We start from the raw sequence: 17445 nt of genomic DNA, 5'->3' as shown, positions 1-17445 counted from the left end.
TGGACCTAGAGATGGTCATACCACGTGAAGTCAGTCAGAGAAAGACAGATATGTTATGACATACCTTCTATGTGGAACCTAAAAAGAAATGATACAAATGAACCTAATTACAGAACAGAAACAGACTCAGACTTACAGAAGAAACTTATGGTGGGGGAGTTAAGGAGTTTGGGATGGACAGGCACACACTTCTATATGTACAACTGATAACCAACAGGGACCTACTGTAAAGCACAGGGGACTCTGCTCAATGTCATGTGGCAGCCTGGAGGGGAGGGGAGTTTGGGGGAAATGGATACATGTGTATGTATGCTGAGTCCCTTTACTGTCCACCTGAAACTGTCACAACATTGTTAATTGGTTATACTCCAATACAGTTTTTTGTAAAAAGCAAAAAAAAAAAAAGATTTAAAAGTCTATACAAATGTTGCCCCTATGAGTTTTTGGACCGGTAATAAGTTAATAAGACTCATATTTAATCTATTTTAGGAGCAAGCAAACAGGCGGATTGTAGCTGAGCCTACAAAGGGGAGTCAGCCCTCAGCTAATGACCTCTGACCTCCCCAGGAAGAAGGTGCCCTCACTTTCCACACGACCTGGGAGCAAGCAGGTAAACTCGGGAGAGAGCCGGCAAAGAAACAGATTTGAAGGAGAATAATCAATACCAGGTTTTGACAATTTTATTGGAAAATAAGTACAGTCCATTGATCAATGATACGTGCTGTACATGAATCTGGTGTCTTTCTATATAAAAATATTTGGTATCTGCTGCAGAATTATATAAACAAGGTTTTTTTTAAATCATTAACCAGTACAAATATAATTTATCAAAAAACTCATTAAAAAATGGCTCAATACCCTCTTTTACTGCAAATAGAGGCAGAAGGGGGAAAATAAAAATTCTGCTAAGCCAGTTTTAACAACTGGAAATGGAATACTTCACTATACTTGCAAACTTTTCTTAAACACTCACACTGACCAAGAAGAAAAATTCCCATCAGATTATGCAGCAAAATCTAATTAATGGGGAAGGCCTGAAAGGAAAAGGTTAAAGGGAAACTGAACAAAGGTTTTCAAAAAATAAAATAACCTGTGGAAATTTTTAAACAGTAAAGCACAGTCTACGTTATGTGTGCAAATTTCTTCTGAAGGCATTGCCAACAAAGAGACACCCCTGCCTTTTCTGCAGAGAACAGGGCTTGGAGCTGGAGACAGAAGCAACTTCCTGCAGAGACAGCCTAAATACAATCAGACTGACAGAAACAGAACAAGTGCCTGAGGGCAGTTTCTTGGGGAAAGGGACTTGGAGTAAATTTTGAGTTTTAGTAAAATTTGGGTCAGCTAGAGAAAACGTGAAGAGGATTTCTGGTCAGAGGAGACGGGAAGGAGAGGCAGAGATGGAGGGAGGCTGGGGACAGGTGTGAAGGTGAACAATCTGGGCGTGCGCAGAGCAGGACTGAGAGGTGTCAGATGCTCGTGGGCGGAAGTGGGCTTTCACCCAGGAGGAGCCCATGGAGGCGGTCTAGCAAGGGCATTTTAAGATCTGAGCATCGTAGAAAGACGTTTCATCTGTAGGCCGTGTGTGTGACAGAGTGAGAGGAGGAGGTGACTTCGAAGTGGACCTTCCAGAGAAGTGACGAGTCCAGGAATAGGCAGAAGAATAAGGTGGAATCAAGTGGTCACTGCAGGGGAAAGGCATTAAGAGGTGGGTTCATACTCTGCTATTCTTGCTCTCAAAATTCTCTCTCTCCTGCAGAAAGGTAAGGTTATTTCAAACCCTTAAGAGTCAGGGGAATTCCTTTGCTCATTGAAATGACAGTTTTAAAGGTTCCATGAAATGAAATTCCATCTTTGGAAAGTGACTGCCAGTTGTCTGTCGAGAGGTATGGGAAATGCAAGGCAGACGGAAAGTTCTCCAAGAATGCTTCTACATCCTCTGGGAAGTACAGGTCTCAGTCTGCCAGTAGCAATGCCCAGGAGAACCACTCGAGGGCCTGCTGTTCCCAGACTGGGCCACAGCCCTGCCCTCAGACCCTGGGAGACTTCCTAAATCTGTCTATAGATGGTGAATATTACCTGCATGTTCATTCCTCTGGTTTGCTGCCCAGTGCCTTTTCTCAGCAGTTCAAACATTCAGACAGGGCATCCAGCGCCTTCTTAAAGGACTTCCCAAGCCCTCTGCCTGGAGTTGCCCTGGTCACAGAGCGACTGTCGCCACATCCTGCTCCCTTAATCCGGTCCCAGGTGACCTCAGGGATAAGGGACTAAACAGGTGTGTAGGATGACTGTGCAAGTCAGTGAGGCCCAGCCTGCAGTGCCCGAAGACAGGAGTCACCAAGGAACTCTTGGACAAGCTTCTCCACTACCCAAGAGGCACGTGGACCTCCATGGGTCGTTTCTCCTTAGAGTCCAGCAGAGTGGCCGGGGACAGCAGCTGGTGCTTGGATAAACGCCGCTGCCGCTGGACTGGCATGTGGTACCTGACCTTCTTCCAGAATCTCGAGTTCATAGACTGCGACCCCTCTCTAAAGTCCCCTGACCAGCGTATGACCCCCTGTTTCTGCTTAATGAATTTAATGGATTCTGGCATTTTCTCATAGTCTGGAATCTTCTCCAGCTCCAATAGGACGACTTTAATTCCTTCCTGAATGAGAGCATTGTACATGGCCACCTGCTCTTCAGATGAATTCCCCGGCCAGCTGAATCCTGACGTTTCTGGGACCAAAATGATAATCAGTCTCCTGCTTTTCTTTACATTTTCATTAACAACCTCAACAATGCCTGAAAAACATGAGACACAGCATAGTAAGTAAACTTTCCATCTATAATCCTTCCCTCCAGAACCAAGACCCCTCAAGGTTCTTCCCACCCCATCACTTATGTCTCCCGATACTCTTTCTTCTTGCCTTAAATCGAAGGAGTTTATCATTTTACAGAAGAGCTCAAACACTGACCCACAAAAGGTGGGTATTTCATGGCGGAGTAGGAGTACTTGAAGAATGAATTTTATAAACTTTCTTGCTAAACCACTGGATCTACATCACTCCTGTTTTTACCATCAGTTGTAAAGTAACTGCTAGATCTAACTAGTTAAGTTCTGCAAAACGAAATAAAATTTAGTTAATTGTTGCCCCAATAGAGTGTGAGAAAAGTAAACACTTGCATTTAATATGAAAATCATCATGTGCCACTATGCTGTTCTTGTTTGGTCTCAGTCGTGTGTGACTCTTTTCGACCCTTTGGACTGAAGCCCACCAGGCTCCTTTGTCCATGGGATTCCCCAGGTAAGAATACTAGAAAGGGATGCCATTTTCTCCTCCAGGGGATCTTCCTGACCCAGGGATTGGCAGGCAGATTCTTTACTGCTGAGCCACCAAGGAAGTCCCACTTAAGAGGCTCTTCAAGTTGTCAAGTATGTATACCCAGGCTGCAGTCTTCCACCTTTAGTAACCTGGAGAATCCCAGGGACGGGGGAGCCTGGTGGGCTGCCGTCTATGGGGTCGCACAGAGTCGGACATGACTAACTCGACTTAGCAGCAGCAGTAATTCAATTAGTTATCCAACTTTAGTAATTGAATTAGTTATACAAGATGTTACTTCTTTCCACTGCACACGTACTTTCCCCAACGTAGTCATCTCGGCCACAGATGAACAGCTTATAGCCACACTGTTTTTCCAAGACCTCAGGCATAACTTTAAACACAAAAATATCCGAGTTACAGGTGGACCCTTCCCCAGGGGTCTTTGGACATAGTATGTATGCATCATACGTCTTTCCATCTGAAACTAAAAGGGAAAATGCAATAGTTTTAGAACCAAAAGAAAAAATGAGATTTGCTAAAGTCAGTATCACAAACATGCATTTCATAGTGAATTACTAATTTTGTGTACAATGGTATGCAGCAACAATACCAAAAAGTATAATGTCTTTATTTTTTTAATATTATTTTATTTTTTAACTTTACAATATTGTATTGGTTTTGCCATATATCAACATAAATCCGCCACAGGTATACACGTGTTCCCCATCCTGAACCCTCCTCCCCCCTCCCTCCCCGTACCATCCCTCTGGGTCGTCCCAGTGCACCAGCCCCGAGCATCCAGTATCATGCATCGAACCTGGACTGGCAACTCGTTTCATATATGATATTATACATGTTTCAATGCCATTCTCCCAAATCATCCCACCCTCTCCCTCTCCCACAGAGTCCAAAAGACTGTTCTGTAATGTCTTTTTAAAGTATTCACCTCTGACAAGTTTTTTTTATTGTGTTTCACTACAAAGTTCTCATATTATTCAAAGGTCCCCCATAAGGAAAGATTCTTCGCCTGCCTAGTATGAAACTCTCTTCATTTCCTTGTTCTCATCTTACTCAAATGTCTCAGTCCTGAATTCTATCCACTCTTCCTTTTAAGTATTAGTGTTGTTGTTTAGTCACTAAGTTGTGTCTGACTCTCTTTGTGACCCCATGGACTGTAGCCCACCGGACTCCCTTGTCCATGGGATTCTGCAGGCAAGAACACAGGAGTGGGTTGCCGTTTTCTTCTCCAGGGGATCTTCCCAACCCAGGTATCAAACCCGTTTCTCCTGCATTGGCAGGCAGATTCTATACCACTCAGCCACCAGGGAAGCCCATATATTAGTGGAGTAGTAGTTTTTTTTCTGAGATTTAAACAAAATAGAGAATGCTTCCCTGGTGCAGGAAAACTGAGTCATTTCTTTCATTTTACGGCAGGTAATGGGGTGATCTCTGTGCTACCTAACACAGAGCAAGTCTTCAACCGAGGCTTCTAAATAACTGGATTTATAAGCAGATGCTCTAAATGCCAGGCTATCCCACCATTATGAACACCAGAGCAGTAACTTAGAAAATATTAATACTATTCAGTCATGAAACTATAATTATGTATAATTACATTACTTTGTGTGGACCACATTTCATTTTAAAATTAGAATAAAAACCCTCTTAACTACCCCCACTCTCTCAGGAAAATACTGCATAGAATACAAAATTGTACCTTTTTTCGGGAGGAAATCATAGAAGGAATCTCTGTACCAAAGCACAATGTCAACCTTGAAGACTTTGTAGATGCAAACAGAGCATGTAATTACCAATGTTAACATGACGAATATACCAACTGTGGGCTTCTGGAAATCGGGGACTATAGCAGAGAAGAGGGAAAAACACATTAGAACCCAAAGACTTAAAAACTGAGCACAGCAAATTAAACATTACCATCCCAGGGAAACCATATTTGGGATCAGTCTGTAAGTCCAAATTCCAGACAGTATAAACTCATTCATTACCATATCTCATTAATGGATTATTGTTGTTGTTGTTATTTAGTTGCTAAGTCATGACTGACTCCTTTGTGACCCTATGGCCTATAGCCTGCCAGGCTCCTCTGTCCATGGTATTTCCCAGGTAAGAATACTGGAGTGGGTTACCATTTCCTTCTCCAGGGGATCTTCCCAACCCAGGGATCGAATCTGCACCTCTTGCATTTACAGGCAGATTCTTTACCACTGAGCCACCATTAATGGAAGCCCCTATTAATGGATACTAATCTACAAAGGCATTGAGGATGGATACTGTATAAAACTAAGGTGCACTGTATTTAATTCCCACTTAAGTAGTATGCAATAACATAGAAAAAACACCAAAGACCATAAGATAGAGCACTCCATAGGAATATGAGTAAAGTCAAAGTCACTCAGAAGCCTACAAATGTTCTACAAAAGTAGAAGAGTCGGGTGAAAAAAGTAGTAGACTAGAGGAAAGGAAAGAAGAGTTTAGGATGGCCAGACAGTGTTTCACACTCCACATTCTCCCAGCTGCACAGGCTAGTTATTCAGTTGATGACCGCGGAGGAGTCTGGTGGAGGAGGGTGGAGAAAGAAGAAAGAGCCTTCTAAACATAAGGAGACAACCAGGAAAGAGAATATAAAAGCTCGGTTATTTTGTTTTTCCAATTTACGTCACTGACCCACCTGCAGTTGGGTATGTTTAACCTGCAGTTAAACTGGGTATGAAGTGGAAATCAAGGTAGACTAATGTCCGATTGGCCTAATTGATAGTTTACATTTATATTCAATTATTACTCGCAAAGAGTTGGACACGACTGAGCAACTGAACTGAACTGATTGCAGCTTTTAAAAATATTTATTTATTTATTGGGCTGTGTCGGGTCTTAGGTGCGGCACACAGGCTCTCTAGTTGCGGTGCTCGGGGTTGGTTGCTCCACAGTATGTGGGATCTTGGTTCCCCAACCATGATCCAACGCATGTCCCCTGCATAGCAAGGCAGATTCTTAACAACTGGACCACTAGGGAAGTCCCCAACTGTAGCTTTGTATAAGATCATCTTATCTGAAGTGTAAATCTTCCAGACTGTTTTTATTCAAGACCACCTTAACTATTCTGGGCCCTTGACATTTCCAATATGATTTTTTAGAATAAAGACACCCACAACAACTGCTGAGATTTTGATTGGAACTGTTTTCAATGTACAGATTAATTTGAGGGGAACTACTTTGGAGAAGGAAATGGCAACCCACTCCAGTGTTCTTGCCTGGAGAATCCCAGGGGTGGGGGAGCCTGGTGGGCTGCCGTCTATGGGTTCGCACAGAGTCCAACACGACTGAAGTGACTTAGCAGCAGCAGCAGAGTATTTATAATACTGAGTCTTTCAATCTGTGGTTATTTATCCCTCCATCTATTAGGTCTTTATCTCAGTAATTATTTTTAGTTTGTATCAGATTTTGAACAATTGTTGCTGCATTTATTCCTAAGTATTTAATAGTTTTGATGCTATTATAAATGCTATTTTTTAAAACTTAAGTTCTGTTTCTTCATTGTTGGTATTTAAAGATATACACAGAAATACTATATATACACGTATATAGCAACCCACTCCAGTATTCTTGCCTGGAGAATTTCAGGGGTAGTAGAGGAGCCTGGCTGGCTGCAGTCCACGGGGTCACAAAGAGTCAGACATGACTGAGTGACTAACTTTCACTAGTGATATTTCTAAATTCATTTACTAATTCTAATAGTTTGTCCATAGGTTTTTTTTGTTTTTTTTCATGTATACATTCATAAATATTTTACTTCAACTATAAATTATCTTAAAATGTTTCACATACTATAATAAAACTTTTATTTATTGAAGTATAGTTTATTTATAATGTTGTTTCAGGCGTACAGCAAAGCGATTAAGTTTTATATGTGTGTGTGTGTGTGTGTGTGTGTGTGTGTATACACACTTTTCCTGGCTTCCCTGGTGGCTCAGAGGTAAAGAATTTGCCTGCCACTGTAGGAGACACAGGTCTGATCCCTGAGTTTGGAAGACCCCACAGCCAGAGGACCCTGGCTGGCTACAGTCCATGAGGTCACAAAAGATCTGGACATGATTTAGAAACTAAACAACAACATATACACTTTTTTCAGATTTTCTTTCCCTTATAGGTTATTACAAAATACTGAGTATATCGTATTTGCTATGTACAGTATGTTCTTGCTGGTTATCTATTTTATATACATTAGTGTGTACAGGTTAATCTCAGCCTCCTAATTTATCCCTCTCCTTTGGTAGGGCTTCCCTGATAGCTCAGCTGGTAAAGAATCTGCCTGCAATGCGGGAGACCTGGGTTCAGATCCCTGGGTTGGGAAGATCCCCTGGAGAAGAGATCCCCTGGAGAAGGGAATGGCTACCCACTCCAGTATTCTGGCCTGGAGAATTCCACAGAATGTATTGTCCATGGGGTCGTAAAGAGTTGTACATGACTGAGTGACTTTCACTTTCATTCTGACCAGAGGGAAGTGATAGAGAAATGCACATCAGAACTACAATAAACTATTAATTATTGCTGTTGAACATTTTTCCATATGCCTGTTGGCCACCTCTATGTCTTCTTTGAAAAAAATGTCTATTTAGGTCTTCTGCCCATTTTTTGACTGGGTTTTTGTTGTTATTGAGTTGCATAACTGGAGATTAATCCCTTTCCAGTCACATTGTTTACAAATGTTTTCTCTAATTCTATAATATGTCTTTTCATTTTGTTTATAGTTTCATTTGTTGTACAAAAGCTTTTAAGTTTAATTAGGTCCCATTTGGCTTTGTTTTTATTTACTTTATCTAGAAAATGGGTCAGAAATAATATTTCTGTGGTGGTGGAAATAATATTTCTCAGTCATGTCCGACTCTTGTGACCCCATGGACTGTATGTAGTCTGCCAAGCTCCTCCATCCATGGGATTCTCCAGGCAAGAATACTGCAGTGGGTTACCATTTCCTTCTCCAGGGGATCTTCCCCACCCAGGGATCAAATTCACTTCTCCTGCACTGCAGGCATATTCTTTACTACTGAGCCACCAAGGAAGTCCAATATTGCCGTGATGTATGTCAAAGAGTGTTCTGCCTCTGCTTCCCTGCCGGAGGCCAAGACATAGCTCCACCCACCAGGAGGCCTGAACAAGCCTCTAAACCAGCCTCACCCACCAGAGGGCAGACACAAGAAAACTGTCATCTCGCAGCCTGTGGAACTGAGTTCGCAAACAGGTCAGAACCTACCCTGGGACCATGGCCCCGGCCCTTGGGTGATGAGAGGGAGGTGTACTGATGGGACAATAGAATGTTCCCTATAGAGGCCACCTCTCCAAGGTCACGAAACATGACTAACCTTCCATATACACACAAATTCAAATAGAAATCTACACAAAATGGGACAGCAAAGGAATGCATTCCAGACAAAGGAGCAAGATAAAACCCTTCACCTAGAAAAACAACTAACTGAAGTGGAGATAGGCAGTCTATCCAAGAAAGAGTTCAGTATACTGATCATAAAGATCATAAAGTTCTACTCAGGAAAAGGGTGGATGTGAGGAGTGAGAAGTCACAAGAAGTTTTAACAACCCAACAGAGTGGAAGGATACCATAACTGCAATGAAAAATACACTAGAAGGAGTCAATGGTAGAATAAATGAGACAGAAAAATGAATCCATGAGCTGGAACACAAATACCGTCAATATTGTGTTTGATTATACAATGTATGAAAACCAGGAACTTCTGACATCCTCTCTGGAAAGTAGATATTTCGGCTTCCCCTGTGCATCCATCATGGAATTGTTTACCTAAAAATATATTCATTAGGCGCCTAGGATGATCAAGATGCAGGTCAAGAAGCAACAGTTAGAACTGGACATGGACCAACAGACTGGTTCCAAATAGGAAAAGGAGTACGTCAAGGCTGTATATTGTCACCCTGCTTATTTAACTTGTATGCAGAATACATCATGAGAAATGCTGGACTGTTGCCAGGAGAAACATCAATAACCTCAGATATGCAGATGACACCACCCTTATGGCAGAAAGTGAAGAACTAAAGAGCCACTTGATGAAAGTGAAAGAGGAGAGTGAAAAGGTTGGCTTAAAACTCAACATTCAGAAAACTAAGATCATGGCATCTGTCCCATTACTTCCTGGCAAATCGATGGGGAAACAGTGAGAGACTTTATTTTGAGGGGCTCCAAAATCACTGCAGATGGTGACTGCAGCCATGAAATTAAAAGACACTCCTTGGAAGAAAAGTTCAAACTAGACAGCATATTAAAAAGTAGAGACATTTCTTTGCCAACAAAGGTGCATCTAGTCAAAGCTATGGTTTTTCCAGTAGTCATGTATGGATGTGAGAGTTGGACCATAAGGAAGGATGAGAGCCAAAGAATTGATGCTTTTGAACTGTGGTGTTAGAGAAGACTCTTGAGAGTCCCTTGGACTGCAAGGAGATCCAGCCAATCCATCCTAAAGGAAATCAGTCCTGAACACTCATTGGAAGGACTGATGCTGAAACTGAAACTCTAATACTTTGGCCACCTAATGTGAAGAGCTGACTCATTGGAAAAGCCCCTGATGCTGGGAAAGATTGAGGGCAGGAGGAGAAGGGGACAACAGAGGATGAGATGGTTGGATGGCATCACCGACTCTATGGACATGAGTTTGAGTAAGCTCCAGGAGTTGGTGATGGACAGGGAAGCCTGGTGTGCTGCAGTCCATGGGGTCGCAAAGAGTCGGACACAACTGAACGACTGAACTGAATTGATGATCAGACTTAAGTTGCTAACTAGCTCTGGAAATAGAATGATTAGCAATTGTCTGCATTATCATAGAACTTACAATCACATAAAGAAAACTAAGATAGATATGGAAATATATAGCTGAGGCCCTAACACCTTATCTTTTGGGGCAGAGAGATGCATTAATAGAAGGAAAGTAGGGCAAAAAAACTTCACAGAAGATACAGTTCACCTGAGAAGTAAAGTGAATGGAAGTCCCCAGGTTAAAAGGAATCTAAGAGCATTGTGGGCAGAGGAAATAGCATGCCAAACCTCAAGGTCATGATATCTTACCATGGGAATACAAAACTGCATTTCAAATAAACGACTCTCTTGTTTACCTGGATGTATTAGTTGTATGTATGCTGTGCTTATTCCTTCTGTATTCTTGGCTAAACAGGTAAATGGATGCAGGAAAAATTTACTTTCCACTGCCGAAATATTAAGCCGTGCGAGGACTGTACTCCTTCTTCTGTTTAAAGGATTCTCCACTCTGTTCAAAAGAATAAGTAAAATTGTATAGATGGCATCAATTATAGAAACAATACATATACCTGGTTTCTCTCTTTGTCGTTTAAACTGCAGCAGTAAGAATCACCAGCCTAAAGCACAGGTGTAAGAATAAGGCTATAAGCAGCACACTGATCTGATATTTGATAGCTCTGGGACCACTTACTAGCAGAGAGAAATCAAATCAAAATGACCAGCTTCCAAAAAGAAAAATGGGGATACAGGCATTCTGGGCTCCATGGGACACGGAGAATATATGAAATAAGAGTAGATCGGGACAGATGGGCAAGGTTCCCAGGTGATGCTAAGGGTTGGGAGTTTCTCCCTGGAGAAGTGACAGGGAGCCATCAGAGACTTGAGCAGGGGCGTGCTTTAATTCTTGGTTACATTTCATGAGTCTTCTCTAAACTACTTTAAAAATGAAATGACATGAAGGAAAATTCAGGACGATTGCATCATTGGAATGTTGCAATTTTTAACTGAATTTAAGAGAAAGCCTTCCAAGTGGTCTGGAATTGGTACCATAATAACATGTAGTTCACCTGTATTGTACAAGATCTTATTAATCCTACTTAGCTTAGCAAAAGTAAAGGGTCAATCAAAGACCCACTTGGAGAAGGAAATGGCAACCCACTCCAGTGTTCTTGCCTGGAAAATCCCATGAACAGAGGAGCCTGATGGGGTACAGTCCACAGGGTCACAACAACTAAGCACATTGACCACTCATCCTTGGTACTAACCCTTGCTTTGGTATTTAGCCACTCAGTCATGTCCAAGTCTTTACGACCCCATGGACTGTAGCCCCCCAGGCCCCCATCCATGGGATTTCCCAGACAAGAACACTGGAGTGAGTTGCTACTTCCTCCTCCAGGGAATCTTCTCAACCCAAGGATTGAACCTGCATCTTCTGCCTTGTAGGCGGATTCTTTACAAGTGAGCCACCAGAGAAGCCAATCTTTGCTCCCCTTGGGATTTAATACCACCGTTTGTCTAGGGCACAACTGACTCTTGGCATACTTACGTGATAAAGTCTTCCTCTAGCACAGGAGTGTATGTACTAACCATTGACCCATTCCACTTCCAATAGACATAGTTACTTAGCCGGCCAGTAACATTGCAGATCAATTGAAGCCAGGATCCTGCAAAGCAATGTATTTTTAAATCATAAGATCAATGGACTCTGGTCCATCTAGATTAACAAATGACTGTCGAATAAAAATTTTAAAGTATAAGAAAGGAAAAAGAAATTGTTCTTACATCTACCACTGAGAGATGACCACTATTAGTAACTTCATGTATCTTATTCCTTACCTTTCTGTGCACTATGCAGCTTTGAAAATTGGGCATTAACATCTACTCTGACTATTGAGAATTTTGGCTCACATGATCAGCCTTCCAAAACAGGCTATTTCATAGTGGTTTAGTATTCCATCATACAGACATATTATGACAAGCTCCTTTCCTATTGCAAAACATAATTTCCTAATTTTTAATTATGATTGATATACCAATGAACATGCCTTTACATCAACACTGCACATATTCTGAAATGTTATCCTCAATTTTTTGAGGTTTATAAGTCAGAGATTGGGGGGATTTTTTTTTTGTTTGGATGGCTTTTTTCTCCCTTATAAATCCAATATATTTTCTAAAGATTTTGCTAAGATACTTTATAGACAGCTCTGTTGCAATAAGATCTCTTTTCTTGTTATGTTTACTTGCTGGTTTTTGCTAAACAAGTCTAATACTATAGTATATTAATTTTATATCTGGCCAGTTAATACAATAATTATTCTAACTTTCCCCAGTAATTCTCCTGAAATTTATAGGTATGTAATTATACAATCGGAAAACAAAGTTATTTTCTCCCCTAGAGTCAGCAAGCCTTGGTTCTTTAATCTTTGCATTAGTGGGCACTTCTGGAACAAGTAACTGTTAATTGTTACAGTAACTGTAACAAGTTCATGTGGGCAGCTTAGTCTCACTCTTGACTTCAATAAGAAAGTCCAGACCTGTATAAGGCTTAACACTATAGAGTTTCATAATTAAAAATGCTGGTGATGACTGGTTTGAATTAATGTTATTTACCAAGTGCAGAGGGCTTCCTAGGTGGCTCAGTGGTGAAGAAGCTGCCTGCCAAGTAGGACACACGGGTTTGATCCCTGGGTCAGGAATATCCTCTGGAGAAGGAAATGGCAACCCACTCAAGTATTCTTGACTGGGAAATCCCATCAACAGAGGAGACTGGCAGGCTACAGTCCATGGGGTCGCAAATCAAGTGCAGAAAGTGTCCCTCAGTTCCTATTTTTCTATGTCATTTTATTGGTAATTAATGTGAAATCTTATCAAATAAAAGCCTGACTATAGCATAACCTTATGCTACGGTGATGGGCCTCTGATCAATGTGATATTTTAAAATAATTATTTCTAATGTAATGTAGGGGGGAGGAGAAGGGGACGACAGAGGATGAGATGGTTGGATGGCATCACTGACTCAATGGACATGAGTTTGAGTAACCTCCAGGAGTTGGTGATGAACAGGGAAGTCTGGTGTGCTGCAGTCCATGTGGTCGTAAAGAGTTGGACACAAAGAAGAGACTGAACTGAATGTAGTTATTATTTTTAGATCTGTAGATCAAATCTAGGTTTTTAGAGAGAGCTCTTAAGTACACATTCCCAGAGCATGCCTTCTCAATAGGGAAAAATGTACTTCTTAGCGAGAAGAGCAACAAAAGCTTATCTATTGCAATGGTCTGCAGTCCTCTAAAGTGCCAGAGTACATATCTGGGCATTAAATATCTGAGAAAGTAAAGAGGATTGGGGAAAAAAATGTCCTGTTAGGTGGTACTACTACTACTACTAAGTCTCTTCAGTCGTGTCCGACTCTGTGCAACCCCATAGATGGCAGCCCACCAGGCTCCCCCATCCCTGGGATTCTCCAGGCAAGAACACTGGAGTGGGTTGCCATTTCCTTTTCCAATGCACGAAAGTGAAAAGTGGAAGTGAAGTTGCTCAGTCGTGTCCAACTCTTAGCGACCCCATGGACTGCAGCCCACCAGGCTCCTCCGTCCATGGGATTTTCCAGGCAAGAGTACTGGAGTGGGGTGCCATTGCCTTCTACAGGGGAAGAAAAAAGGGGGAAATAAAAGGTTGAAAACACTGCTCTGAATTCTACTGGCCAATATTTAAAGTCTTCATCTCTTTCTTTGTTTACATCTATGAATGTCTGTATATTACCTTCCCACATGAAGAACAACTTGGCCAAGTGCAGAATTCAGAGGTCACACATTTTAGCTTTTAATCTCTGTACAATTGTTCTTTGTCTTCATGCAGTTACTATTACAGAAGAGAATTCTATATGCCAGCCTGAATTTTGATCCTCTGATACAAAAGAAAAGTCTGTTTTTATGTTGGGACCAGTGGTTTCCAACAACTTTCAGTGTTGGCAAAAACATTCTATAGTTGTGCTGTCTAATACATAGTCACTAGTCACATCTAAGCCAGTCAGCTCTTGAATGAGGGAATAATATTTAATTAAACTGAATTTACTAAATTTAAATTTAGTGTGGCTATGTACATAACCACACATGCCTAGCTGCTACTGTACTGCACAGCTTAGATGTGAATGCCTATAGTATTATGTCTTTATTCTTGAAATAAAACATTATCACTAGCTTGGAAAAATAATTCTCTAGAGTAATTTACCTTCTGGGTCTATAGTCTTAGTCTTCTACCTAAAAGTTTAACTCTCTCAGGAAAAGAAATCCATCCTATACCAAATATATTCCATTTCTTATTTCTAGGCCTATTGAACTTGGTCTTTGTTTTTTAAGATTTTTTTTTTTTTTAATGTGGAGCATTTTTAAAGTCTTTATTGAATTTGTCATAATACTGCTTCTGTATTATGTTCTGGTTCTTTGGCCACGAGGCAGGTGAGATCTTAGCTCCCCTCCCTGGGATCGAACCCACACCCCTTATATCGTAAGGCGAAATCTTAACCACTGCACCACCAAGGAAGTCCCCGAACTTGTTTGTCGGCTGATGTCTTCATGAATAGTAACTGTCCATAGAAAAGTAACACTGAGTCAATAAGACGTGGCTAGATATTTGCCATAAGAGGCAAAAAATCCAAAGAAACAAGACACAATGTGTGCCACTTTCTAACTTTAGATACATGCAGTGAACAGCTTGGGTTGTGTGCAGCAAAGGTACAGTTTATCTTACTCTCTAGTTCAAAGAAACACTGATTTCAGCATATCCTAATTGTAGCCCACTTACCCAAGACCACTTCCATTGTCTCATTAGCTGGACTCACAATCTCAGGTTTTGTGTTTCTGGATTTCTCTGAAAGAAAAACACCCACAAGGTCTCTTATAGATTCAAATCTCCAAAGATGACAACACTTGGCAAAATATACCAAACATTAACATATTACAACACAGCATCTGCCTCTAGGGGCCACAGTATACATGGCAGGAGACAGAGGGCCAGGATTTTTGTGAAGGCAGGAGGCTGACTCAGAGGCCACAGCAAAACCATAACACCTCAGCCCTTCTGAACCCACAGAGTTTGGTGCTACAAAAAAAAAAAAAGACCACAAACATCACCAGGCTCTGGGTCTGCGGACAAGTGCATCTCTTCATGCAAATCAGGGAGAACAAAGTGGCTTCCCTGGATGGAGCTTTATTAACCAGAAAGTCACTAGTGCTAGATGTGTGTCTATTTGGTAACTTTCACAGTAACCCAAGAGTGAAAGCCACAGTTATCAAAGAATGCCACACACTTTGGCATACTTTATTACAGTAGGCAGAAAAATACTAAGAATCTCCAGAAATTAATCTGTCTTTTATTCTCAAGAAGATAGGCTTCAAGAGTTGATCTGGGACCAAACGTGACCAAATTTGAATGCCTAGTATTCATTCTGCTACTTAAAAAAAATTCGTTAGCTCCATCAGCGCAGGATATTCTGTCTCTCGTTCCCTACTGTATACCTAGAAAGTGCCTGGAAGATGGGAAATGCCCAACAAATATTTATAAATCCACCTTTAGAAGAGAAACAAAACAGAACCCCACCCCTGATTATATTATTTCTATATAAGGGATCAGAAAAGATGTCCGAAAGTAGTTAAAACCCATTTGAATTCTTAAAAATCTGTAGTACCCTGTTTTCCGTCAAGTCTGGTCTGCTGGTCTGGCTGCAGTACCCCAAGAAACACAAACTGGAGATACGCAACGCCCAGGGAAGTGCTGCTAAGGATGGTTGTGACTCAGGACTCCTGAAATTTAGGAGTCACCGATACTTGTAGGATGTAGGCAAGGAATCGATTTTGAGACAACACAATTAACCTTTGGCAAAAATAAATAATTGTAGAACTGAGAAAACACGGCTATCTGAAAAGTGATCATCTAGGTTTTCCTGGGATAGCCCCTATTAGGCCTGTTGTCCCAGAATAATTACTAATAGAGACTGCTTTAACTTTTCAAAGTCCTGGTTAGAGTAACTTTACTTTTTTTTTTTTTTTTGTAAACAGCTTGATAAATTTAACTTTATATTTCATATCAGAGTAAAGCTGATTAACAATGTTGTAATTGTTTCACATGGGGGTCTCCTCCCATCCAGGCTGCCACGTAACATTGAGCAGAGTTCCCTGTGCTATGCAGTAGGTTCTTGCTGGTTATCCATTTAAAATATAGCAGTGTGTACATGTCCTTCCCAAACTCCCTAACTATCCCTACCCCCCATTCTTTCCCTCTGGTAACCATAAGTTCATGGGAATAACTCTCTTCATACATTACTGAAAGCTTAGGAAATCCTACTATTGAGAGAAAGGTTGAGTGTTCTGCCCATCTCCAGGTAACTTATAAAGGTGCATTTGTTCTATTTTGTTTTAAAATAGTTTTTAATATGAAATATGGTGAATAGCAGCCTCAGGATGACTAACAGGAAAAACTGGCATGCACCTATTCGTTTCTCAGCTGTCGGGCACCAGGCACATGACTGCAAGCTGAGCACGCTTGATCCACAACACAGTTCACGACAACCTTGGAAGCCTGAATCTGCTTACAGAGGAGGAAACGGGCTCAGAGAAGTTATGCGACTGGGTTAACACAGATCTGACAAGGGTGGAGCTTATTCCATGGATAAAGAAGCTGTGGTACATGTACTCAGTGGAATATTACACACCATTAAAAAGAATGAAGTAATGCCATTTTCAGCAACATGGATGGACCTAGAGATGGTCACACTGGGTGAGGTCAGTCAGACGGAAAAGGAGAAATGCTGTATGACGTCCCCCCATCAAGCTAAAAGAAATGACACAAAGGAACTTACAAAACAGAAAGACTTACAGACTTAGAGAACGAACTTATGGTCAGCAAGGGGGATGGGGGAACGGATAGCTGCTGCTGCTGCTGCTAAGTCGCTTCAGTCGTGTCCGACTCTGTGCGACCCCATAGACGGCAGCCCACCAGGCTCCCCCATCCCTGGGATTCTCCAGGCAAGAACACTGGAGTGGGTTGCCATTTCCTTCTCCAATGCAGGAAAGTGAAAAGTGAAAGTGAAGTCGCTCAGTCGTGTCCGACTCCTAGCGACCCCATGGACTGCAGCCTACCAGGCTCCTCTGTCCATGGGATTCTCCAGGCAAGAGTACTGGAGTGGGGTGCCATTCAAGGGGGATGGGGGAACGGATAGTTAGGGATGGATACATCCATCCCTGAATATGCACACACTGCTATATTTAAAATGGACAACCAACAATATATATATAATATGTATTTGCTGTCACCACTGTGGTCTTCCCTCACTGACCCTAGCAGAGTACT

The 17445-nt window shown here is 41.5% G+C and overlaps 1 protein-coding gene across 11 annotated transcripts in view; it reads right to left on the bottom strand.

Moving 5' to 3' along the window:
* Positions 1 to 662: 662 nt before the first annotated feature.
* The window catches only part of IL1R1 (interleukin 1 receptor type 1), a 134307-nt gene continuing 117524 nt past the window's right edge, over positions 663 to 17445 (bottom strand). For 10 of the 11 annotated variants that reach the window (XM_027554761.1, XM_027554758.1, XM_027554755.1 and 7 more), the window contains 6 exons: positions 14902 to 14967; positions 11645 to 11762; positions 10455 to 10606; positions 5020 to 5163; positions 3619 to 3786; positions 663 to 2781 (listed from right to left, as the gene is read on the bottom strand). In XM_027554761.1, the coding sequence (XP_027410562.1) occupies positions 2363 to 2781; positions 3619 to 3786; positions 5020 to 5163; positions 10455 to 10606; positions 11645 to 11762; positions 14902 to 14967 (1067 nt within the window). In that variant the 3' untranslated portion in view covers positions 663 to 2362. Of the gene's footprint in view, positions 2782 to 3618; positions 3789 to 5019; positions 5164 to 10454; positions 10607 to 11644; positions 11763 to 14901; positions 14968 to 17445 lie in introns of those variants that run through there. The other variant, XM_027554762.1, reaches the window with a different exon arrangement.

Source organism: Bos indicus x Bos taurus, chromosome 11 (assembly GCF_003369695.1).
Source record: "Bos indicus x Bos taurus breed Angus x Brahman F1 hybrid chromosome 11, Bos_hybrid_MaternalHap_v2.0, whole genome shotgun sequence".
NCBI classification, from domain to species: domain Eukaryota; kingdom Metazoa; phylum Chordata; class Mammalia; order Artiodactyla; family Bovidae; genus Bos; species Bos indicus x Bos taurus.
The sequence above is the reverse complement of the archived record's forward strand: the minus strand, read 5'-3'. Positions and strand labels throughout refer to the sequence as shown.